Consider the following 27502-nt stretch of genomic DNA (forward strand, 5'->3'; position numbering starts at 1 on the left):
ATTTTGTATTTGTGTTTGATAAAAACACTTATGTGTGTGTGTGATGCATAAAGCCCCGAATAATATTAGCCAAGTCAAGATAAAAACACTTGAAAAGACGAAACATTTATATAGCAATAAAAAACTTTTCTATGTGCTATTGAAGGCGGCTTCGCTTTTTTGCTTGTGTTTAAGTTACTATAAATCCTCACGACCATGGGCTTAATTGTGTAGCTCACTAGTATCTAATACATATTATTGAAAAATAACGTAAAACCCTTGCATCTCCCGTATCTAGACTAAAGGAGAGTCTACATGTCGCACTTCCGTTCCTTAATATCAACCCTAGAATCATTGCTTTCTATAAAATCTATTAGATTATCTGTTCTTTAGTTTCATTGCATTATATTAGGTCATTCATTCATAATTTTGGCAAATCTTGAGTGTTGCCCTCGATATGCTTTTTTTTTTAAAGCAAAAATTTTCTTTCACTTGATATTAAATTTTTAAAAAACCCGTAATTTTCATTCATATATCGAGAATTACAGTGTACGTGTCAATAACATGGCTGCCAGCAGAGTTAGTTATGTCATTATAACTTATTGAAACTACTACTGTATATAATAATTAACTTACCTATTTATTTTAAAAATTCTTATAAAGTGGAAGAAATGTTCCTTAGAACAACCCAGTTTTAAATTTATTCTGAAATGCTACTCAAGCTATTTTCTTTGTCTTTACAGCCAATATTATATTCTTGCTTTAAAAGTTCCTGTTCTTGGAGGGTGAGAATTGGTAAGAAATAATCTTCATTAAAATTAAGATTTTTTTTTCCAATTCAAGAAAAAAATTAATAACTGTAGGTAATTACAGTTTCAAGTACAGTCGAACCCCATTGGAAAGCCATCTGTCCCAAAGAATTTTAGCACTATAACAAGTTTGACATTACATCGAGCCATGATAGGAATAGCGTTTCAGAGAAGCTCCATTGCATAAATTCACTGATCAATTTTTATGAGCTACACTGTATCTCAGTGACTGACTTAATAAAAAATCACCTATTTTATACGCATTCAATTTTAAGATGCGAAAATTCATAAAATTATGAAAACTGTTCAATTAAAATTCATAAAATTATGAAAACTGTTCAATTAAAATTCATAAAATTATGAAAACTATTCAATTAAAATTCATAAAATTATGAAAACTGTTCAATTAAAATTCATAATAATTATAAATATTTCTTGATAGAAACTTAACAGGGAAAACATAAATTTACGTTTCAAAATATTTAAACTCTGCATAAATTTAACGACACATTTTATAAGTACAAAAACAAAATAAACAAAGGGAAATAATATTGGCATTGCTTTTAGTCTGCATTGATTTTATAATCACAAATTTCCAGTTTCTCAGATATTGAAAGAAGAACAACTTTTGATATGATTTGAATAGAGCAAATCAAGAGATGATGGCACTCGAAATGTAATGACCAGCAAGTAAAAACATACACTGTTGCAAAACTCTTCTTGGCAGCCTTGAACAAACTAGTGCAGTATGCTCATTGTACATTTTCCGTTATCAATAAATATGATAATGAATATTATATATTCACATGGGGTGTGAAACACCCCTTGCGCATGCTCGCAGGTTAAAGATGTGGCATTTTGAAGAGGGTTTACTCATGTCTACTATGCCGCTTAAAGGGTTAACTAGTAATGATAATTGGAAAGTGATTTTATTTGTTTCATTATTTTTGATTTAATTTTTTTTTTTTACATATGAGAGAAGTTTATATTCTAATTTATTTTTCACAGCATTAGCATGGAAAAATATAGATTATGAGTTAAAGACAGTGAACATTCTGACTGGAGAACATGTAAGTTTTTTATACAAAGATAGTCATTCAAACTTTTTTTAGGCTAAACATTGATAAATGTAGATTATTTTTCCATTTCAATCACTATAGACTGAATATTAACTTCACCTTTATCATTGACATAATTTGAAATATATACAGTAAAACTCCTCATAACAGTCACCCCTGTCTTATGGTCAAATTACGATTTCCTGGCAAAAAGCTTATTTAAATATTTTAAATCCCTGTTTAACGGCCACCCTCAAATAGCATCTCGGACACAATTTTCATTATTCGTTCCATTAGACTAAAACCCCTGTGCGAACACCAATAATAGCAATTTTGGTTCAAATTATGCTCACTAGATGGCAGCAGAGGTTTTAATAGTAAAAATTTGATCAACTTTTTTATATTTGGCTACTTTTAAATGAAATTTTGGCTTGAAGTTGTTTGGCAACTCTGATGTCTGTTTAGAATCTGAAATCACATTCTCGTATATTTTACATTATTCCATGCTGTGTAATAATATATATAGTAACCGCCGCTCTGTATCACTAAGAGAAAAACTGATGTCTCAAATGCAGTGGAAAACTTGAAATACTCTTTAAAATGAATTCAATGTTCATGCTCTTGCAAATGAATTCAATGTTCATGCTCTTGCAAATGAATTCAATGTTCATGCTCTTGCAAATGAATTCAATGTTCATGCTCTTGCAAATGAATTCAATGTTCATGCTCTTGCAAATGAATTCAATGTTCATGCTCTTGCAAATGAATTCAATGTTCATGCTCTTGCAAATGAATTCAATGTTCATGCTCTTGCAAATGAATTCAATGTTCATGCTCTTGCAAATGAATTCAATGTTCATGCTCTTGCAAATGAATTCAATGTTCATGCTCTTGCAAATGAATTCAATGTTCATGCTCTTGCAAATGAATTCAATGTTCATGCTCTTGCAAATGAATTCAATGTTCATGCTCTTGCAAATGAATTCAATGTTCATGCTCTTGCAAATGAATTCATTGCATTGATTGAATATATATTTTCTTGTAAACACAATAATGAAATGTTGTTGGTTTAGTCTTGCAGGTTAAAATACATTTTGAAGGAATTGAAATACTCCAAAAAAAACATACTCCAGCAAAACCCATCAAACATTGATCAATTTTCTGTTTTTTTGCCGAAACTAATATATGGAAAGAAAAGTGATTTGTCTCCTCTGGGAATCAAACCGGGGTACCCTTACATACCGGGCAAGAGGAGACAAATCACTTTTCTTTCCAAATATTAGTTTCATCATAACATCCAGAAAATTCAATTTCTCAGTATATTTCAGGCCAAAAAAATACCATCTCTTAATTGATTGATCAGTTTTTGCAAAAGATTATTTATTCAGTATATAAACTTTGTATTTCTTTTGTAATTTCAGTTGTGTATATATGCAATAATTATGTATTTTCATGACTTTAAATGCATCTCATATTGTCAGAATTTCTTCATATTCAAATAAGGAACCACTTCAGTTATTGTTAATACTATACAGTATATGATATGGTCACCCCTCTTTTATGGACAGTTTTTCTTTTGTCCTGCGAGTGTCTGCAAAAGAGGGGTTTTACTGTATATACATTATTTATGAAAAAATATTTTAATATGATCAATAAAAGTATCAGCCATAACAATTTACAGTATATTGAAAATTCCATTTTACTTGCACTTTTCTACTGGTGCTTTATCGAAAGAATCAACAAGGTAACAAACTTTTAATTTTAGCTGAGCTAATAATGCAATAATATCTGGAAGTCAAAAATACATAAGTTCCTACTCTAAGAAATTTCTTTTTATTTCCTGATAATAACAACACGAAAACAAAGACTGGGACTTGCTATATGGTAGAAAATGGCTAAAATTGTTCAGATTTTCTCTTATAATTAACATTTTTTTACTATTTATTTCTGTGTGTATGAAATATGCTGGAAACAATAGATTTATTTTTTTATATTCTAAGCTTTCTGAAGAATTTACCAAAATAAATCCTTTGCAAGAAGTTCCTGTATACATTGAGAATGGCAAAGTATTCACTCAGTCTGTAAGTAATAAAAATTCATTTCGAGAAAATCTTGGTAAACATATCAATTATAACTAAAGGCCCATTTACGCGCATTAAGTGATTAAGTAGTTAACCAAATTTCAAGTTGTCAAGTACTTTGAAATGTATGCACACGATAAGGGCCATTTACACAGGTTTAGTTGGTAAGCAATTCAGTGATTTATAGTAATTTAGTGGTTAAGTAGAATAGAGCCTGATCTATTTTTTATTTTTGATTAAGTAGGCATGATGCGCATGCGCTAGTGAGCATAGTCTCGTATTATCCAATGAGCATTTACCAAATTACTTCAACGTGTGGGCACTTTTTTGAGTACTTTTAACAACTTAAAATTTAGTTAACTACTAATCACTTAATGCATGTAAACGTGCTTTAACTTGAATTTTATGAGCACATATACTACCCAATATGTCATTAATAATATACATAAGTTTTGAATTTCTTTATGTATTCCTATAAATGAAATGTCATGTGTTAAAAATAAGATAATGAGTAAGTATCATCCAAATGAGTTAAACATATCCAACACAATCTAGTTTCTTCATTGGAAGATATCAGTTTCTTGAGTGTAGGAATGTGAAAGTAGACCTCCAAAGATCCCAGCCTATGGGCCCAGCTCCAAGTTGTGGGGGGGGGGGGAGGAAGTGAAAGTATGAGTGGAGATAACAAAAAGTTGTAAAAGTTAGTTTGCAACTGCATTAAAATTATCCGAAATTGGAAAAATTATTCAATGTGGCAGGAAAACAAAGCATAGTGTTGGCCTCTATAATGATTGTGAATGATAACACATGATTCATCTTATGATACTTATGATATTTTTTTAGTTTAGGATTCACCATTCAAAAAAAAAATCACAAGTATTATATTTTGCATTGATTCTACACCTTCTTGTATATCATATAACTTTTAGTCAGAATTATCAGGAAAACTGATATTGTATAACTTCCCTATTGTTTCCTATGTTCGAACATGCTTGAAATTTTGTTACAAAAAATTCATTGACAACATTGTTTGCAGTTTAAATATGGCAATTACTTGATCAAACACATTTTCTTTCATTTCAAATATAATTAATGCTTCAATTTTTTGAATTTACCCATTTATTTTGTTGTCTTTTTTTAATTTTCAGTTACCTATTATTGAATATTTGGAAGAAACACATTCACAGCATCCTGTTCTCCCATCTGATAAATTCCTTCGGGCTAAGGTGAATTACAATATATATCATTACAAATAATGTATTTTCATAAAACTTGTTCTGAATATTTGCTGGGATAGTTGAGAGTCTTGAAAGATTACTTAGCAATGCTATCATCTGAAAATTTGATTAATCAACAAAACATTGAATATTAGGTTAATTATTAACAATTATTGTGTGTACTAGTAATTTAAATTACTGTTATTGTGTGTTCTTTATCATATAAGACTCTTGTATATCATATACTTCTTCTGCATGTTCAAGTAAATGGAAGTAAAACTTGCATAAATACAGTGAAACCTGAATATAATGATACTCTGCGGAGCAAGAAAAAATATCATTGTAGGGGGGATTATCATTATATATTGAGAGGCAGCAGTTTAATATTATAATATAAAAACTTCTAAGTAAGACATAAAAATATATCATTGTGTAGAAGGATTTATTATTATATCAAGTATCACTGTAGTGAGGTTTCACTGTGTATAACTCTTTACTACAAATTTAATGTCTCAAACCTTTTAATTCTAAAAAAGATTTCAAATATTGTAATTGCATTCTTATCGAAGCATAGTTGGTTTTATTCCATTCTTATAGAAGCATGGTTTGCTTTATTCCATTTTGACTATATCATATGGCTAGATTGTGAATGATTCCTAGCAATATTTCCTCTCAGAAACAAAAAACTTCATTATATTTGAACCAACTGATCTTGAAATTTTATTTTATTATGTCTGTAGCCATGGAATTTTCAAAAGATTATATATAGTATTTTATTGGATATATATTATATTTATATTCTTTTTCTATTTTAATTCTTTATTAAACTGTTCTATATAATATCTTAAATGTTTTAATTTCACATTATACATAGCACAAATAATATTTAACATGTGTCAGAAATTTTAGAATTGTTTTGAAATTTGTGGCTATGTATGAAAAATCAGCCATGGAATGTGATCATATATTATGGATTTGACATCCATATTTTTTATGGGCATTATCTTTTCAGCCACCTCGTTGGGCAGTTTGCCTGTTGTGGCTTTATTTGTGCTTTGTGTGTAATTATACAATGAAACTTTGCTACAACAATACGCAATGTAACGATAAGTCCCTTTACAGTGATATTTTTCAAGTTTGTTTGAAAATGTTTATACTCTAATATATATATATTAAACTGCTGCCTCTTGATATCGCTGCATTCAAGTATTGTTATACTTTGGTTTTACTATATTTCTGAATCAAAGTTATGTTATAGGTACGTGCTATAACAGAAAGTATTTGCTCTGGAATTCAACCACTGCAAAATCTAAGAATTTTGAAATTGATAGGAGAGAAAAATAAAGAATGGGGATACCAATGTGTTGATCGTGGTTTTAAAGGTATTGCTCATTTCATTTTTTAATAGTTCAGTCAGTCTAAATAAGCAGGAAGTTTTATGGCAATAATAAATTAATTTTTTTTAAATAATAACATGATTCTCATGCATTCCCAAGAGATCCACATGATCTGTTGAGAAAATACACTAAATTACACTATCAGTTTATGAAAATCTCTCAAATTATTGTGAAAAACCATAAAAATATTAGGAAGCATCCTTCATCATTTATGACTTACAATATGGAGATATATGTGTACTTTTATTAAGAAAGGAAGAAACTTTGTTTTTCCACCTTATTATTACCTCACAAATCCTATAATCATACTTACTGAGTCTAATAAAATTTGTAATTTATCAATTATGTCTATGCTAAATTCATCACATTTTTCAACACCACTCAAATATCACACACTTCAAAAATACCATGTACTTTTTAAAAATATTCCATTATGAAATCTATGGATGTCTTTAAAATCACACATACACATGAAGCTTTTTTTAAATATGTTGATTGGTGGGCATTTTTGCCTTCTAGAATTTCCATTTTGCTCATCAGTCAACAAAGGAAAAAAAAAAAAAAACAGGTGTCAGCCGCAGCCTCTTGGAAATCACCTCAATTGCATCTCACCTTTTAAGTAGGGATAATTTACTTTGGCTAGTTTCCCATTCTTAAATTCTTTATCATCAAAAATCCTTGTGCAGGAAATAATAAAAACTAACAAATTATCTAAAAAAAAGTGAAGTAGAATATTTATAGAATTCATAATTTTTGTTGGCTATTCATCACTTTATAAGCACCATAGAGTCAATTACTGATTTTCAAATGGGCCAATTAATTTTATATAAAATGACCTTTATTTCGGATAGTATAATATGGAACATATTTACGTCATTTGTGATTTCTGCATGACAGGCTTGTGGTTAGTACACCAACAGCCAGTTTGATTAAGCATAGACATGAATGCTTGCTTGTTTGTGGAACCATCTGGGAATATTTTGTAGTTCCAGGTTTAATTAGCTCTCTGCAAGGGCGTAGCGAGGGGGGGGGGGACTTGGGGGTCTGGTGTCCCCCCCCCCCCCCCCGAAAAGTGAGAAAATGACCGAAAAAAGGGAAAAGGATGGCCAAATCCATTGTTCTGTCACTTTGGTCCCCCCCCCCCCCGAAATGAAAGTGGTCCCCCCACGAACGAAATTTTTGGCTATGCCCCTGGCTCTCTGGTGCACAAAGTGATCAGTGTGTTAAAATAAAAATAAATTTTACCAACCACTGTGAAAATTGTCTGTTCCTATATATCATTTTATAGTTTTAATTCCAAATCATTATATGAACATTTCCAATCACAGGCACAGACATGAAGAAAACATTAAGGGAAGGGGCTGAAAATTGCTGGTTGTCCCGTATATACAGAACTTAATCGCATATGCAGGAGAGGGAGGGTGCATTGCATTGTTTTTCAGAAATTATTGGGGGGGGGGGGCTCAAATGACCTCAGCCCCTAGGTTCTGTTTTCAATGACTTGTAGCATCCTAAGTAGTGTCACCTACATGCTTTTTGTGTTCATGCACAAAATTTCAGGAAAGGACCTGTGAAAATTTGATTCACACACTTTCTTCTTCCAAAGTGCATAACAAAACATCAAAAACTAGTACTAAAAAACTTGTCAGTTTGCTATTGAAATGAAAAACATAATTTTTCAACAAATATAAAAAACTGCGCTCAATCAAGAATTGCAGGTTTCTTTGATTTAAGCAAAATAACTGTTGTATGTGTTGTGAAAGCTACTTTTAGTTAGAGTATGGATTGTTATCATATTTTACATGAAATAAGAATTTTTAATATATTTCTCAGAAATACCAAACCTTTTAACCAGTTATCTGGCCAATTAATTTCTCCTTTTTCCCTTTTTTAAAAGTTTGAAGCTAATAAAATATATTTTCCTGATTAACCCTCGATAACTAAACTTAAATCACAGTGTTACTCAGTAACTAATCTATCAGGTAGTCTATTAGACGAATGTTTAGTTATCTACAAAAGGATTTTAAAAATTTCATGAATTCATTGAAACTGACTTTGTGTTCTTAACTGTGTTTTTAAATCATCAACAAAATATTATAATAATTGGGATAATTACTAATTATTTTTCAAAAAGTGAAATAATTAGAAAATCAGCACGTGTCCTATTCCATCGTGACCATATGACTGGTTACAACGGTGACCTCCAAATTAGGGTCACATATTCATAATCCTGTTTGTGGCCATTGGTGAGAGTTTTCACTGTGTATTAAAAAAGCTTTTTTTTCTTTTCGTGTGTTGAAAACTGGTTGATCCTGTTTAGCTTATCGCACTACTACTTTAAATGGATTTTTCATTAGTTCAAACAAATAGCCTAAGTTGTTTCATAGAATGTTCATCAGCCAACTGATTGCAGTTAAGCATATATAATTTAATTGTGTGTGTGAGAGATAATTTCATTTGCAGATTGATTTTCTTGCAACTGGAAGAAATTTCAAATAATTATAAATGTGAGTCCAATTCATTTTATTTTTCTTCCACTTTAATTGTACCCTGTACATTTCTGTTTCCAGGAATCGAGAAACTTTTACATCCACTACATGGAAAGTATTGTGTTGGAGATTCAGTTACAGTTGCAGATATATTTTTGGTTCCTCAAGTCTTTAATGCTATTGACAGATTTGATGTTGACATGAATCAGTTTCCAATTTTGAATCAAATCAATGAAAATCTCTTGAGTCTTGATGCATTTAAGAATAGCCATCCATACTCCCAACCCGATTATCCAGAGGAACTCAAAATATAATTATATCATCATTGTGATGAAATAAATACATTTATCTCTTTCTTTTCTCTCATTTTTCTCCATGATAAATTTATAATTCTATTATTTTACTTTCAACAGCTCCAATTTTCTTCAATATCATGAGAACTCAATTTCATGAAAATACAGTTTGGTTTGCTCACAATTAACTCTAATAATAAATACAATAATTACTAAGTTTTTATTTAATTATCATGTCAATGACAAATTCACGAGGAATAGAATGTCTAATAATTTTTATTTCCTCATAAAACATAAAAAAAATTTTGAACTAAATTTATGAAAGTTTTGCTTGTGTGCCATATTTGATTCATGAAATATTGGTCCTTGATATTCATTTGTAAATTAGCATGAACTAAAAATGAATAAAATTCCTCAGCACTGTGTCAAAACTAAATCAAATACTGGTTAGTTCCACATAACAGGAAGTACATGGTGACCCATAAACTTGTAAATAGTTTAAAAATTCATAAAAAATTGAAGAAAGTAGTATATTTGGATGCAGTTTGCGGAAAAATTATTCTCGTAAAAGGGGATTTTTTTTTTTTTGGTACAGGAAAAAATTAGTTTGAATTTTTGACAATAGAGAGCTTTGCATGCAGGAAGTGGTTGGAGTGATTGAACATGAAGCTTTCTTCATCTCTTCTGTGTCTGAAATGTTATTAAAGCTTCGGCCAGTGATTTGTGGCTGAAGTAAAAAAACTCCACCAATAGTGCTTTACTCACCAACGTCAACACCACAATAACAACCTTATGTAAATGCCATTAACAGGAAAATTTAGAAATGAGCTATCAATCATACACTCATAGGATTCTTATTTGCATATTTCCAATGATTTTTCTTTTGTGCAGCACCCTCTATTAAGAAAAATTTGAAATATTTTTTTTCTTGCACCAAAAAAAAACCCCCTTTTCATGAGTATAACTTTTTTTGCAGGCCACATATATACCAATACCTCTTCAATTTTTTTGAATTTTAAAATTATTTATGGATTTATGGGGCACCTTATAAAATTTAATAGATGAAAAACTAAAATTGACGGGATTGATATTTCTATGACCTAAAAATGTGGATTTATTATTATGAATACCCCCTTCCCCCCCCAAATCCATGAGTCATTTTCTAGCAAATATACAGAGTGAAAAATAAAGATATCTATAAGGAACTTCCCCTTCTTTATGCCAAAACTGATATTTGGAAAGAAAAGTGATTCCCGGAGGAGACAAATCGATTTGTGTCGGAAATCGAACCCGCATCCCCGTGCATACCGGGCAACGGCGCTAACCAGGAATTATAAAGAATTGGAAAGTGTCTCTGGTGTATTGGTTAGCGCACTTGCCCGGTATGCAAGGGGACCCGGGTTCGATTCCCGAAGAAGAAAAATCACTTTTCTTTCCAAATATCAGTTTCAGCATAACATCCAGATAATTAAATTTCTCAACCCGAAAATATATTGCCGTTTTATCGATTAACATGTAATATCTGATTATATAAAACGACAACGTAAAATAACGATATCGCGTAGTAAATACGTACGCACTGTATGCGCCTTCCCTCAAAAAATTTGACTTGATGGTGAAGGTAAACAAATTGTGCCGCATTTTGGCAAAAAAGTGTTGATTTAACTAAAAAAAGTTTCAAACAGCTCTCATTTGACTAACACTTTACAAATCTGATGATAAATTTATCAACATAGGGGACGAAGCTAACAAGTAGACTATATATAATAACTAGGTTATAATATCACACTACATGGAGAGTAAAAGCTTCAATCGTGAAAGAAGTCCGAGCTTGGCTTCTAATGGGATTCAATATTTCAGTTTATTTTCAAGAAGTGACAATCCGCTGCTGGCAGAGAAATGTACTTTCGTTGGAGTTTGGCGCATAACTCCACGTTAGAAAAATTACAGGTCGCAAAATTTCAAAACACTTTTCTATATTAGTTTTCACAAGGAATCACGTGTGTAATTATTGGGTGGTAGATAGTTACCACCCTGTATATCGCTGAAAATAATGTTACTCATATGATATGAGTCATATCGACAACTGAAGTTATTAACTTATGAAAATTACCTAAACGAACGTTTTTGATGAAAATAAGAAATTCAAGAGAACTCCAACTAAAATACGAGAAAAACCGGAACATTTTCGCGAAAAAAGTCGGGATGGCTAGCAAAACAAAAATAAAAAACTGGGAGTATTTCAAAAATACGGGATGTATGGTCACATTATTCAAGTCCCATAAGTACAGAAATTATGGTCATTGTTTTTTACTTGAATTATTTTATTTCTTTGTACAACTACTACTATTCAGACTCACGTGCACGATTTATTTACATCTTATGTTTACATTAATTGGGCATAAAGTTGGACGTACGGACAACTTCCAAGCACTTAGAAAGGCCGTTATAGATTGATGGCGATAAGATAATGGTCTATATAACACCTTTTTTTCTTAGACCTGTTTAATCAGTAACTTTGTAATTTTTTTGCACGAACTTTACTCATTCTTTAGCTTCATAACATCATTCTAGGTCTTAGATTAGTTGGGTTATGGTGACTTTCTGAGCTTTGGCCCAAACAATAGTTTAAGGAAATTGAATTTTTTTTCTATCATAAGACTTGGGTTTTTTCTTTTAAATCCCTATTTTTCTTCCTTTTTTGTGCTGTTAAAATTACATAATTACCTACTTCCATCATGGCTTCCAGCAAAGTTAGTTGTGTGATCGTAACTTATTTATATTTTTACAAAAAATTAAACAATAAAAATATAAATAAATGACTGCTACATATTTGTAAAACTTTGCTTCACCAGTTAGTAACTCAGCCGAAATAGTATTTGAATAATATGTAAACCTTGTTTATAAGTGATTTTGTTTCCAATGCTTTATTAACTTCCAATATGTTCTAACTATATGTATAACTCTAAAGCTATATATATATTTTACCTTTACAGCCTACATTATTTTCTTACTTTAGAAGCTCATGTTCTTGGAGAGTGAGAATTGGTGAGTTAGACTTTTCGTATCTTGTGCAAAATAGTCAATTAATTTATTTATAAGTCTGTTCATAGTCTCGTGTATCCCTTAAAGTTTAATTTCATTTAACTTTTATTCATTTTTAACCTATTGAAATTTTAGTCTGAAACACTCATGTAGCTGTATCAATCTTGATTTGATGATTCTTTCAACACATCCCTGTATGTAAGGCAAAAGTTTTAGTTTTTTTTCCTGACCCTTTGCAAAATTCCAAATCTGAAAACAAACCCTTCAGAAAATATGAATTAACAAAAACCATGAATTTAAAATTTCATTTCTTTTTTTATGAAACTAACTACATTTTTTTGCTTTCCACAAAATTATTGATCACTTTCACAAAATAAAGAAAATTTTCACAAAAACAGCACCCTTGTAAAAAGTTCCCCAAAAGTCTGGACAGACTCCTGTAACATCATTCTTACTAACCGAAATTTGGAATTAACCAACACCATTCTCAATGAGCCAAACTACTACTGGTGCTAACTATCATTCTGACGAAAAGCTGCTATTTAAATAAAAATTAAATAATTCCATTAAGCAGGGGGGATAAGATGAAATTTAGGTGATTACAACCACTAAATCGTAGATTTACAAGTGGATATCTAAATAACGCATAATCTCTTGTGGTATCACCATTCGGTGAGTGTTCCATTATTCTCCAGATTTTGAATAATCAATAGTCACTGGTTCATAAAAATAAGATATGGAAACATATCTTATTTTGCTCAGGCTAATATCTATCTCATTGTATTGAATAAGACTTTCTCAGACTAAGGGGTCACAGTTACACTTCCGGCACAACTCACTAGGTAGTAAATCGCCCATAGATGGTGATAGACCTGAGTTGTGCTCAGTTTGAAAGAAAGAAAAAGACTAAGGGGTTGTCGTGAGTTTGAATGTATACAGATTACAGTCAGTCAAGAGAACTTAATACCTTTGACATGGTGAAAAACTATGCTCTGAAAGAAATATAATTGGAAATAGTATTTCATCATTGATTTATTTCAATTTTTTCTTACACATGTTCTTGATTATATGTGCTGCTGGTAAAATTTTTTTACATGTCTTGGATGCTTAATTTTTTGTAAATTAAAAAAAAAAACCCATTAAAAACAGCTTGCATGCAGGATAAAATATGACATTGGTGTAATAAAAATTGATTCAAAATTGAATTTTAAATTAAAAAATTCTTAAATTTCATATTAAAATTTTAAAATTTAATTTTTAATGAGTTTAAGTCAATGAAATTTCAAACTTTTGTTTCATTCCATGAACTGACAGTTATTTTTTATTCAATTAAATTGGTGTAACGGTATTTTATCCTGTGTTCAAACTGTTTTTAATGCTTCTTTTTTTTTTAATTTACAAAAAATTAAGTATCCAAGATATGTAAAACTTCTACTTTTTACCAGCATAGGATAGCACATACAAACAAGAATGTGTAAAAACAAAATAAACAATCAATGATAAAAATAAAAATACGATCAATAAACAATCAAAAATAAATCAATGTTTAAATACAATTTTTAATGATATTTCTATTAGAGCATAGTGTGTGTGTGTGTGTGTTTGACCATGTTAAAGGTATCAAGTCCCCTCACTGATTTGCTAGCTCAATTGAATCCTACATCTTTTAGTGCTGTACTTCGATCACTTACTCTCATCTATTGATTGTGAGGTGAATAGATGACACGAAAGCGAAATTTCAGTATTTCAGTAGTAAAAAAAAATTATCTATTTATTCTAAAAATACTTTATTTAAAATTTTCCAAGAGTCATTCCTGCATTAGTAGACCTCACCACTGAAATTGATATTGTGGTAAATTGCCACAGAAGACTCACCACCATGCCAATTTTGCCAGAAAGTTGCTTTGGCAACCCTGGAGAGAAAGGGAGAATCTTTTCCCTTTGCATGGGTGGGAGTGAGGATGAGGTGAACACACACATGCAAACCCCACCAAAGAAACAAAAAGATGTCTTTTACGAATATGTAGTCGTCTATTATCCAAACACTAATTTAATTAATGAATAAAAGTGATTAGTTATTATTGAAATGATGTGTGTTATATTGAGGAGGCAATAACATCAAGGGGCTAATACATATTTAACACCTCAATATTATTTGAATTACACTATTAATGGTGTTAAGTTAAAATGTAACACCTTGATTGTTAGATTTTATTTTGCAACATACAAGATTTGAATTTTTATTCATTTTTTATTTTTTTGTGTAGCTTTAGCATGGAAAAATATAGACTATGAGCTGAAGGCAGTGAATTTGCTGACAGGGGAACAAGTGAGTAGGCCCTATATGCTTTATAGTAATGATGGTAACTGATACTTAGAGTAACTGTTTTTAATTTACTAATAAAGATTAATATTTATTTAAAGCAATAATTAATACTTGGTGTATTTTATAATATAGGCGTACAGTTGAATCTCTATAGTTGGCTATCAGAGAAAAGGATAAACTGTGAAGAAATTATATGTAATACTAATAACTTTTTTAATATTTCTGCTCCATTTCCATATACCTATTAGCAGAAGAAAAGATGGATAAAACCACTATAGAATTATCATTGTTAGTCAGAAATTTTCAATTAGAATGTAAATAATGTTTCCAAAGTTTTTTTTTGAAATCTCTTTGTACAGAATCATGTAGAAAGCTTCATTGTAGTTGGTTTTTCACAGGAAAGTTTTGACTGGTAAATAGTACCAGATTGTTTGTTTACCAATAAGGCAATGCTTGACAAATCAAGAAAAATCTAAGTGCCAACCAGATATTTTAGGAGCCAATCACAATTTTTTTGCCTAATTTAGTGGTCACGTCACACACAGAAAATTTTTAGTCACCATTATAAATTTTTTAGTTGCCATGCAGACATGCTGCGTGGGATTTGTCGAGCCCTGTATTACACTGGTGTAAGAAATTAAGAGAATTTGCAGACTTGGTCGATTATCTCTAGAACTACTGTACCGATTTTAATGAAATTTGATATGTACATACATTGATACAATACAAAACAAATAACCATTCAATAATTGTAATACACATGCATGATCGTGCGTAACACTCGTTGGAGTCGGAAGGTATGAAACAACGGTTGCAGAATAAACAAAAAAAATGGGTTAATAGGGGGTATGGTCCCCTCTTGCAGATATACAAAGGTCTCGCAGCGTGATTTTATACTTGAAATAAGGCAGTTTATCATTTCCTGTGACAATTGGTCCTGTTCGTTCAGCAATGCCGTTTTCATTCCCTGGATGGTTCCCGGAGGGGGGTTGCGAGTTGCAATTGCCCTCACCAGAGCATCCCAGACATGCTCTATAGGGTTAAGGTCTGGAGATCTGGCTGGCCAATCCATCCGGCGAATATCCTCACTCTCTAGAAAATCGTTGAGCAGAAGAGCTCTATGTGGCCTCGCGTTATCGTCCATTAAAATGAACCACCCCTGAAAAGGCGAACATAGGGCTCCAAGACCTCATCCCTATACCTCACACCAGTCACAGTGCCTCTTTCAAAGACATGGAGAGGTGTGCGGCCATCCAACATGATGCCTACCCAGACCATTAAACCTCCTCCACCATAATGGTCGATTTCGCTGACATTGGAGGGTAGGTAGCGGGTCCCTGGTTCTCTCCATATGAACGCACGGCGAGAATCAGTGCTGAGGCTGAACCGAGACTCATGAGTGAAGAGAACGGTCGCCCATTGATCCATACTCCAATCTCTATGCTCTCTGCACCATGATAAATGGATTCTCCTGTCAGTAGAAGTGAGTGGGATGCAAACAGCAGGTCTTCTTGCAAACAACCCTCTCGCATGAAGTCTTTTGGAAACAGTCACCCTTACTACACGGATTCCTGTGGCTGCATACAAGTCACGAGAGAGCTGAGAAGCTGTAGCACTCCTGTTATGCCTCCCTGTAATTGACAAATGGTGATCTTCTCTGGCCGTTGTGGCTCTTGGACGACCTGCTCATTAAATTGAACTCTCTACAAATCTGGACTTGAGATTGGCCTGCTTCTTGCCTCCCCACAATTCGCCACCTCATTCCATCATCAAAACGTTGGTGGTTACTAAGTTTTACTGTTACAATTTTAAATTAACCGATTGCTACAAAATAACACCAAGAAATTCGCCGAGGTGTGCTAGCGAACGAAATGTGTCTTAACTTACGCGCGCTTATAAAGCCTGTTTCTCTACTGGTTCTGTGTACGCTTACGTATTTGACGTACAAGATTTGCATTTTTGTCTAAAAGCAGTGGTTTCACATTCAGTTCAGTTCATGAAATTCGATAAAATATGCAAATTCTCTTAATTTATTTCACCAGTGTAGTTTATTACAATGTATATATGACATATATAGCTGATAACCATGAGAAAAGTTTTGAAGAAAAGAAAAATGAAGATTATAAAAGAAACATGATTAACTCTAGGGTTTTCATCAGCAGGACTCCTTGTATTTGAACAATGTAAAAATCTATTTTTAATTTTTGCCTCTCCTTTTTGTATATATAAATTCATATACTTACTGTGCATGAATTTATATATCGCAAGGGGCCAAGATTTTTTTCCGTTGAACACAGGTTTCCCCTTAATAGAGATTCAATTGACATAATGTGTAAAATTATGTAACGATCTCGTATGCAATTGAAGTACAGTATAATAAAAATAAATCAACTGGAAATCATCTGTGTTAAATATGCATAAAATAATGTAGCCTACATTATTTACTCTAATTACTAAATATTTAGGTTTTCACTGCATCTGTATGAAACTTCACCTTACACTGTTCTTAATCTGAAATGACTACATTTAAATTCTACTTTATTTTCTCTGAAATTTTCAATTAAGGTGTCGATATCTGTCATGTCAGGTTCAGTTTGTACATTGTTGCCTATGTTTATGTAATAATCAGCACCGGAGCCATAACTAGGATTTTTTTGTGGGGGGGGGGCAATATGATTTCGCTTCCCTGACCACTGTAAAATTCAATAATTTTTACAAGTCAAATTTTTCACCTCCTAAATTTTGCCACCCGAATGATTGCCCCCCCCCCATCACCTCCAATTCCAGCCCTGCTCAACATTTGCAATCACGGAAAGCAGCTTGCATACAATTTTGTAAGTCTTGTATATCGTTCGGAAATCTAAGCATTACACTGATTTCTCCCGTAAAAAAGTGTGCTTTATCGAAAAATTTTGTTACAATTTCAGAACGCACTGCTTCACTACATGTGGCTTTTAAAAAAAACAGCATCAAGTACAGTAACGATTTTTACAAATCTAAGGGTGGGTGAAGTAAAACTTGCTTTGGCAAGCAGTCATTGCATTAAAAATTCTGATAGAAGCACTAATATTTTGTATGATCCTTTGGTTAATTGATCGCGAAACAGTCCAAGTGTTTGCATGGAATTTTCCGTTAAAAGGTAAAATTTGTCTTTCCATTTCCACGTTAGACAGGTTCTGTTTAATCCAGTTTTTTTTTTTTTTAATGTTATACTATATAGAAATTATAGGTTAATATGGTTGTTGCTCAATTTTTTCCCCAATTACTAATTATGATAAGAAATTTAATCAATATTGCAGTTCTTTCCCAATTTTTTGTTATTACCAATAAGAACTCATAAGATTACTCTTTAAAGAACTAAACTATTTATAAGCAGATATTCTGACCAGAATTTATAGCCTATACTTGTTTTTACTTCTATCCATCTCAGCATATGATAATATAATTTTTATGTCGAGAGAATTTATAATATGACGAAATGAGCATATATAGGTACTTTAATAGGTATGCTAGTAATATAATAATTTTTGTTTTCATTGTTTACACAAAACTGGCTTGAAATTATGCATTTTTTTCAGGAAAAACAAAGAATGAGTAGATAAATTTTTTAAATGATGGCAAAAACTGTAATTTTTTCTCTGTAGGTGGTAAAACCATCAATGGTAAATACAGTTCCAACCATGCGTTTCTCTGTTTAGATCTTTTTCTTCTGACTGTTACTGCAAAAAAATGAATTTTTTTCTCCAACACATACTTTTCATTTTGTTGATTTAAAATTTCTATTATATCCTAGTGTGCTTTCTTTAAAAAGCACAATTGAAATCTCGGATGTCGTCTTTAATCCATTTTCATAGAGTTGTACAAAGCTCTGTAGCCACTCTGGATATAAGGTTGTTCTTCATTATCTGCAATTCTTGGTTCTTTCATCACTTTCTTCATTTCTTATTTTTTGTTTCTTTTGTTATTTTTTTCACTGACTTCATTTCTTTTCCCCTTCGCCCGTGATTTCCTTTGCTACTTCATCAACCCTTTAAACAGCATGACAGAAATCACTAAACCTCCTGTAAAATGTCATCTTTTTTATGAATTAGTTTCAGTAGGCACAAATAAGAGGTGTAAGAAAATGTGATTCATTGAGAAATAAGCTTTACAAGATATCTGAGCTAGTCATTGCTAAAATAAAAAGCTTTTAAGAAGGCGAGATATCTCATCAATGTCACTGAGAAGAGCAGTGGTTAACTTTTTCTGTTTCTTATTGTGACATCCTGTTTTTCGTAGGTGAGATTCTTTGATAAATCACATGGTTTTTCCTTTAGAAATATACTTTTTCTATCTGTCTGTTTCTGAAAAAAAAAACTGGAATAAGAAGAAAAAGGATAATGATAAAAAGAATAATAGCAATAAAAAAATAGAATGAGAATAAAAATATAAATATGATTATAATAATGAATAGTTATCATTTAAATTATTTGGTGGGGCATTTTAGTTCTATTGCTGACAAGAAATAAAATGAAAACCTTTTTATAAACAATTAAAGGAAAGGAGATAAAGGGTTGAACTTGAGTTTAATTATTTTTCAATGGTAATTCTTTTCAATAACATTCTTTTTTTTTAAATTCAGTTTATTATTCTAGCTGAAATGAAGGTAAATTCTTAGTTCTTATCAATTCAATTTGAAACTTTTTTTAAAGAAAAATATTCCTTATAGAGTTCTAAAGATCATAATGATGCGCACCCAGTGACCACAAAATTAGGAACACCCTGCTACTCACCACTAATATTGTGTGGGACCTCCTCTAGCTTTGATGACAGCAGATATTCTTCTAGCCATGGACTCTACAAGTTGCTGAAACCATTGAGAAATATTAGCCCATGCTAACGAAATGGCAGCTCTTAATTCCCTGAGATTAGAAAGTGGTGTTTCAGAGCATTTAACAGATCTTTCAGCCTCGTCCCACAAATGCTCAATTGGCTTGAAATTGGTTGACTGAAGGAGCTATTGGAGCAATTGCAACTCTGAATCATATTTCTCAAACCAATCTGCTATAATTCCAGCCCCATGGGAGTGTGCAATATCCTGCTGGAAATAGCCATAAACATCAGGAAACGGTCAGCAACGATGTATAGTTAGGTTCTGGTATTGACGGATGTTTCCAATGGAAATAAGGGAACAAGAGTATACCAGGAAAATGTTCCCCAGACCATGATTCCACTTCCACCCACTTGAGCACTTGTCATGTGGCATGCCAGATCCATAACTTTGTACTGCTTGCACCACATATGGATCCTGCCATATACATCATGGAGAAGAAATCTTGACTCGTCAGAGCAGACAACCTTCTTCCATTCATCAAGTGTCAAATTTTGGCATTCTCTAGCCCACAAAAGCTGTTTTCTTTGGTTTTGCAGCAAAATCAAAGGGACTCTTGCTGGGCGCAGACTATTAAAGGATCCTATTTTAGAATCCATCTTGTAGAGCGTACGAATATGCTTTGCAATGATCCAGAGTTATATTGTGCTGCAATTTGTTGCATTGCAGCTCTTCTGTTGCTGCACACAATGCGTGTCAGATGCTTGACACTTCTTTCGTTCACAAGCCATCCCCACCCACTCAAAGTTTCTGCTCAAAGTTTTTTGACTTAGCTGCCATTTCTTGAAGACTCGAGATACTATTGTACAAGAAAAATCAAGAAGGTTTGCGTCTTCATAGATACTGGAACTACCCCTTCTAGCACCCACAATCATGCTGCTTTCAAAGTCACTCAAATCTCTTGTTTTTCCCATGAACAGGCAAATTGCAACATTTACTGGTGCTTCTGACCAGCTTTATATCAACAAATCCAGTCTATTACATCTGCGCGTGTGCTGCGTCAAAGTTTCAGTGAGGGATATTCCTAATATTTTTTGGTCACTGAGTGTAAGTGCTTCTGTGATTAAAAGAGAAGAAATAATTTTTTTTTCCATGCAGCTTTCTGAAGAATTCACGAAAATAAATTCTCTTCAAGAAGTTCCTGTATTTGTTGATGATGGCAAAGTACTCACTCAATCTGTAAGTAATGAAAATTCATTTTGTAACAATCTTGATTCAAAACTATAAACAAAAGTTGAATTTTACCTATCAAGTTCTATATATACTAGGTTGATGTAATAACCATGTGTATATACACAAGTGTTCAATTTGATCAGGAGTATGTATTATTCATTTCCAAAATAACCACATATTTATAACTACATGAAAGTAGCAAGATTCTTTGTCAATTTCACGAGTTTTATGAGAGAAATACCAATTGGCCAGTAAGTTAAATTTACCTTCTTAGCAGCGATTACAAGATATCCTATCCCACTTGATGTTTTGTATTTCGGCAATTCTGAGATATCTCACCTCCTTAAAACTCTTTTATTTCATCAATGATCATCCCTGATAGTTTTAACAATGCTTTTCCTAAGAACATATTTTTTCCATCTTCCCTCAATTTTTGAAACTGCTGGTGGGTGATGTCATGAAAAAATAGAAAAAAGATGATTATCATGAAAGAAAAATTAAATTATTTGAGATGGTTGTGTTATCTCGATGAGGAAAGCTGAAAAAGGGGGAAGAGGAGAGATGATTAATGGATGACAATGCAAATGAAAAAAGAATTTGAATTTGGCTAGATGAATAGGGTAGTACATTGAGCGTTGTCTTTATTACAACAAATTAGACCACAATTACATGGAACAGTGCGCTTGAATGAAGAGCATGATATGTTTTTTTCTCAACATAATAACACTACAACCATTGATTGCGAGAATTAATAAATCAAATGGCTCCTGCTCTTAGAATTTAATCTTATGGATAATTGATTTTGAGTATTCACACAAACAATAATAAAAAATGAAATAATGAAGCACTTCAAACTTATAAAAAAATAAATAAAAGAAAATGAGATACCTCAGTAACATTATGGTAACTGGACACGTCTTTCACGGTGATGATGATGATACATGTTCATTGACAAGTCTATGCCCGGTGACGTTGATGATCAAACATGACTGTTCATTCGGGAGAGTTATGGTAAACAACGACCTTTAAGTTCAAGGTGATCACTCTTGAGTATCGTGGGCCGTTGACTCATGCTGACTTTTTGGAATAATGTCCTGCGCGACCGCTGCGAATATAAAATAAAAGAATTTTGCTGAACATGTGACTGACTCTTTGGAAACACAGCGATAATGTCCTGTGTAACCGCCAACATCAATTTCGCTGAACGTGTGACATACATGTTGACATTGCATCACTTTTTTTGACATAAAAATTTGATTGCTGTTGATAAAAAAACAGAAAGGAGCACACACAGGCCCCAGAATGCAGAGGCCCCTAAGAGGAGGTCCTCTCTCCGACGGAACTACGTCGTTGAGTGTTGGTTGCCACCCAAAAATACAATGTTGATGCAATTTTTCTTTTGGCGATTCTCAGACAGAGTATTTCAGGAGTGTCTCATTTCATTGTGAGCACCTTTTGGAAAATATAATGTTTTTGGGAAGAGTTGAAAGGCTTCAATCTAAAAATAGCTCAGTCCCATGTAGGACTTCTTGAATTGAATCACTTAGGGGACGATGTCTTTCTACAATTTGTGACTGTTGAGGGATGGAGCACAAATTAAAAATATGTTCATGTCATATGACATGACAGGCGGAGTTAGCTTTTGCTTAAATTTTGATAACAAAAGAAGAGAGACATTTTCTCTTTCCTTTGGGGTTGTACAGTATAAATAATACAAAAGATGAGTATATTTCTTCCTTGGTTTTTATTTTTTATTTTTCTCTAGTTGGGGGTGGGAAGCACTATCACCTGCACAGAATAAAAGAAGTTCTCCTTGATAAAGTATGTAGTATTTTACCGAGGGTTTGGTTATTTCCTCTATACCAATTTGCCATCTTTGCTCCAGAGGTACACATAGTGCACATCACTTTTTTAATGATTTTAAATGGTTTTAATGATTCTTCTTTCAAGTTAAGACCTGAGGTACATATATGTGTCTCAATGGTCCTAACTCAAATGGTCCTACTAAATATATGGACCCAAATTAATTAATTAATCAATTGATTAAATTTTTTTCTTTTTAAAGGGTATTTTGACATAAACACAAATCAATCAATTTTTTTAATAGCCAGTCTTGGCTCAAGTTTTAAGTGGATAATGAATATCACTGAAATTTATAAAACTGCGTAAAAGATTAAGAACATGGAAATGATCATGATAATGAATATATATATATATATATATAAATATTGACTGTGATAGCGGAAGATCAGATGAGTATAATATTTTTGTGAGAAATCAGGACTGTTTTAATATGTATGTATATTTTCATCATTCTATTAATTTTTTAAACTTATCTCTTGTATGATGATACAATTGATTTTATTTCCAGTTACCTATTATTGAATATCTGGAAGAAACACATCCGCAGCACCCTCTTCTCCCATCAGACAAATTCCTTCGAGCTAAGGTGAGCTAAGGTGTTTATTCATTGTAATACTTTCTTTTCTTTCAAACAGCACAACTCAGGTCTATCACAATATATGGGCGATTTACTACCTAGTGAGTTATGCCCAAAGTGTAACTGTGTGTGTATCTAACAGTCTGAATGCTTATATAGTGTTGTGTTTGCTTTTTCTGTGCTGTCATCTATATTTAGAAATGAAGTGAGTGATGTGTTATGATTGAATTACATTTGTACTGTTTGTAGATCTGTTGCTCTCTGTGGCGAGACTTTTTAAAGGGGAGATTGGCTCTCGCGTTCGCTCCTTGAAGTTGGGAACCACAGAAAACCAACTTCGGCCAACCACCACTGTGGCAACAGTAGGGTTTGAACTCAGGACCTCGCGACACAAGTCCATCACTATGACCATTTGACCACCACTGCGGCTTATTATAGTACTGCACCATACTCTTATTATTGTGTCATACTCTTGTTACTAGAATGAACTCCAGTATTCACGATATATACTCATGTCTACCCCCCGCTACTGTTGGTACATGCATTCGTTTTCCATTAGGGCCACAGGTGCAAATGCCCAAATTCAATTTTGAAAATGGCATCCACATTAACATATCAACTTGTTAGTTATTTGCAGGCACCAATGAAAATCTTGGTGGACACCAGTTTAGAGACCGCTTGTATTTTATTCATAAAACCGTTTGGCCTATTCAAAGCATTCAGTAGTTTTGATCAATAAATAAAATTAACACCACAAAACTTTTATGCACAGTATTTAAAAGGATAGATTCAATGATTCTTCAAAAAAAAGTTCATTAGAGGTCACTTTTTTTTATAGTTATTTTACACAAATATGCAGGAAGCAGAAAGAAAGACAATGATGAAAATTGTATTTATTTCACATTCCATTGTCATACATTTCAGAAAAGCATGTGATATTGCTCAATTTGTTCTTCATTGTCAATTTTTCATTGAACCACATGAGACAGACTTCAAATGTTCACTTATGGTGTTTCACACATGTAGCACAATGCAGTCTTTCAGCTCAGCTGATATTACGATATAATACACCATATTTTTGAGGTATTCCCACAACAGAAAAAAATATGCATTTAGGTATTTAGAGGGTTATCAGGTTTTTAACAACTGGCTGATGCGAAGATATATTTTGGAAAGAGAGAAAATTCATCTTCCCCTGCAGGGAATCGAACCCACGTCCTTTCACTTTCGGCATGAATGCCCTCAACCACTAGACTACAGAGGCAACGAATATCTTAATCTTTCCTTGCAGCTCGTGTGCACTGAACGGAACCCTACATGGACGTTCCCATTCCCGTTCCCGGAAGATTGAGATATGTGGAGAGTGACATCATCCTCGGATAAGTCACCATCTGGTAGCATTGTCAACAATTGTGAGCTTTGGCCTGAGTTAGGTCCGACCATCCATGTACATTCCCGTTCAGTGCACACGAAATCCAAGGAAAGATTGAGATATTTGTTGCCTCTGTAGTCTAGTGGTCTAGGGCATTCGCCCAGAAAGTGAAAGGACGTGGGCTCGATTCCCGCAGGGGCAGATGAATTTTCTCTTTCCAAAATATATCTTCGCATCAGCCAGCTGTTAAAAACCTGTATGGATAGTGGAGTGACATCATCCTCGGATAAATGCAACCGATTAAAACGAATTCATTGCTAAAGATTAGTTTTTAGGTACTTTTCAAAACAGTTATTGATATGCTTAGTGCATAACTATAACTATCTGCATAACTAACTCCTCTTGTCACAAATTACTGGCAAATCGTTGATTCTGGAGGAATACTTCCAATTAGGAAAAGTACCCAAATACCAAATAACATGTAGACTTCAGATACATCATTCATATTCCAAGGGGTTGTAGAGTTATTAAAATAAAAAAATTAACTTTTTATGTGGACACCCTTTCCTCAAAAATCCAGTTAAAAAGTTGTTACACTGTCTCTCCTGAGCCCAACAAAAAAATTCCATGTTTCCAAGTGCAATTCACTGAAATATTTGAATTAAAAAATTGGAGAAAAGTTGGGAAAGAACAGTGTTAATTAATGGACATCGCCTCTTTCTCTCATTTATTCTGTTCTTTCCCAACTTTTCTCAGAGTTTTGAATTCAAATATTTCAGCAAATATTGTACTTAGAAATGCAGAATATTTTTGGTGGCCTCAGGAGAGACAGGGCAACAACTTTCTATTTGGGTTTTTAATGACAGGGTGTCTGTATAAAAAGTTAATTTTCTTATTTTGAAAACTATAATCCTTTGATATATGAATGAATTATCCGAGTTCCATACGTTATTTGGATACTTTTCGAATTGAAAGTATGCCTCTACAGCTTGCCAGTAATTTTCAGCGAGTGGAGTTATCTATGCACCCTGTATATAAGAAAACGTGACGATGGAAAGTTATTCTATTTACTCTTTAATCAATGTAATACATTGTTATAACAAATTAATATTACAGGTACGTGCTATAGCAGAATGTATTTGCTCTGGAATCCAACCACTGCAAAATCTGAGAGTTTTGAAATTGATTGGAGACAAAAATAAAGAATGGGGAAATCAGTGTATTGTTCGTGGTTTTAAAGGTACACTTAATTATGATTTAATGTTTTAATGTGTGGGAATTTGATTTTTATGATATTAATAAACTAACATTGTGTACAAAATACAGTTATAACTCACAAATATTTATGAAACATTTTAAATGATACTGTCTACTGAGCAGCATTATTAAAATTTGAAAAAAACGTAGAATTTTTTTTTATTAGAGTACAAAGAAATATTTACTTAAAGATAGTCTATGCATTGAGAACAACAGATGCTTCTCATTAGAATAGCTACTGCTTACAATGGATTTCTGATAAATGTAGATGAGTTGTCCCCATCCAAAATTCATCAACAAAAATTGTGAGATATCATATTTGATACATACAGTTCAATTCTTAACCTCTTGCCTGCTTCCACTACTTCCACTTCACCACACACCAAATCTGGCCTGTTTCCACTAGACAAAAAATATTGGTAGCTGTATGGTGGAAATGCAAATTATTTACCTACAGCTGATGAGGTTTGATATCAAAGAACAGAAAAAGGAATTTTTTTTTACTTCTTTATTTTATCCCTTTTCTTTGTTTATTGAATTGTGAATAATGGCACTGAGAAAAACTTAAAAACATCTTTTGCACTTGAAAGCTTTAGCATCAGAAAAATTTGTCTTGAACAAAACAGGATAAAAGAAAAACCATCACTCTAAACTCTCATTCATCTCTTTTAACATTAAACCTTACAGTTATGAACTTTATAGACACCATGTCCAGATGAATAGTTAAATGTGAAATCAAGATTGTATTTTCAGTGACATTCTACTGGGGAGAAGCTGAAATGTATTTCTTCGAGTGTGGGAAAGAAAAAGGAAATAGGTTGTGAAGGTTAAGATGTATATCACAATTATTTCAAGGTTCCAGAAAAAAAAAACACATTAGTCCTTTTCCTAGATAATCTACAATGTCATTTTCATAGTATAGTTTCTTTTATCTTCTAAAGAATTGGAGCTTTTTAACATAACTGAATAAAGTTTTCTCGAATAGTAGAATGAAAAGTAAATTCTAAGTGTTGCTTTACTTGTGAGGAGAAAAAAAAATTATATGAAAGACACAAAATAGATCTAAACCTGTAACTACCATGGTTTTTACTTCAGCTCTAAATATATATGTTATTTCTTTTTTCAGGGTTGGAGAAACTTTTGCAGCCAGTACATGGAAAATATTGTGTTGGAGATTCAGTTACAATTGCAGATATATTCTTAGTTCCCCAAATTTTCAATGCTGGTAGATTTGATGTTGACATGAATCAATTTCCAATTTTGAGTAAACTCAATGAAAATCTTTTGAGTCTTGATGCATTCAAGAGCACTCATCCATTCTTACAGCCTGATTGTCCAGATGAACTTAAAATGTAGTAACTTTATAAAAGCTCTAAATGTCTTATTTTTTTATTATTCATGTGTACTCTTTTATAACATTAAATTTTGCAGTTTAATATAGACTCCTAGTTTAATTAATTAACCAAAAGACTCACAAAGCCACTTTTATTTCAGGATATGAATCATTAAAAACATGATGAACAGGGAAGTGACTAGATGGTATAGACCACCTGTGTTTGAATGGAACAATTATTTTTAGCTATAAGACGTATAAAAAGAATTACAAAGCTTTAAAACATTTTATATTGTGTGTGGATCGACAATGTGTAGTAGCAGTTCATAATAATGTAAACAGATAGGGTGAAATTCTAATTTA

General features: G+C 32.4%; 2 protein-coding genes across 4 annotated transcripts; both read left to right on the forward strand.

The window, feature by feature from the left end:
* Positions 1-9386, forward strand: LOC149085399 (maleylacetoacetate isomerase-like). Of its 2 annotated transcripts, XM_089233395.1 has the most exons (7): positions 1-558; positions 723-774; positions 1797-1858; positions 3847-3927; positions 5076-5153; positions 6403-6526; positions 9112-9386. In XM_089233395.1, exons 1-7 carry the CDS (start codon positions 544-546, stop codon positions 9342-9344), a joined length of 645 nt encoding a protein of 214 aa, XP_089089521.1. In that variant the 5' UTR covers positions 1-543; the 3' UTR covers positions 9345-9386. The 2 variants fall into 2 exon arrangements, with proteins under 2 accessions (XP_089089521.1, XP_089089520.1); XM_089233394.1 differs by having other exon boundaries at positions 543-774.
* Positions 9387-11695: 2309 nt separating this feature from the next.
* On the forward strand, positions 11696-27248 carry LOC149085400 (maleylacetoacetate isomerase-like). Of its 2 annotated transcripts, none has more exons than XM_089233398.1 (7): positions 11696-11796; positions 12320-12371; positions 14636-14697; positions 20663-20743; positions 23109-23186; positions 25666-25789; positions 26933-27248. In XM_089233398.1, exons 1-7 carry the CDS (start codon positions 11794-11796, stop codon positions 27160-27162), a joined length of 630 nt encoding a protein of 209 aa, XP_089089524.1. In that variant the 5' UTR covers positions 11696-11793; the 3' UTR covers positions 27163-27248. The 2 variants fall into 2 exon arrangements, with proteins under 2 accessions (XP_089089524.1, XP_089089522.1); XM_089233396.1 differs by lacking the exon at positions 11696-11796 and adding an exon at positions 11830-12076.
* The last annotated feature ends 254 nt before the right edge of the window (positions 27249-27502 follow it).

The sequence above is a fragment of the Pholcus phalangioides genome, unplaced genomic scaffold (assembly GCF_987345545.1).
Source record: "Pholcus phalangioides strain wild (caught in Gottingen) unplaced genomic scaffold, Ppha-v1.0 ptg000007l_1, whole genome shotgun sequence".
Lineage (NCBI taxonomy): Eukaryota > Metazoa > Arthropoda > Arachnida > Araneae > Pholcidae > Pholcus > Pholcus phalangioides.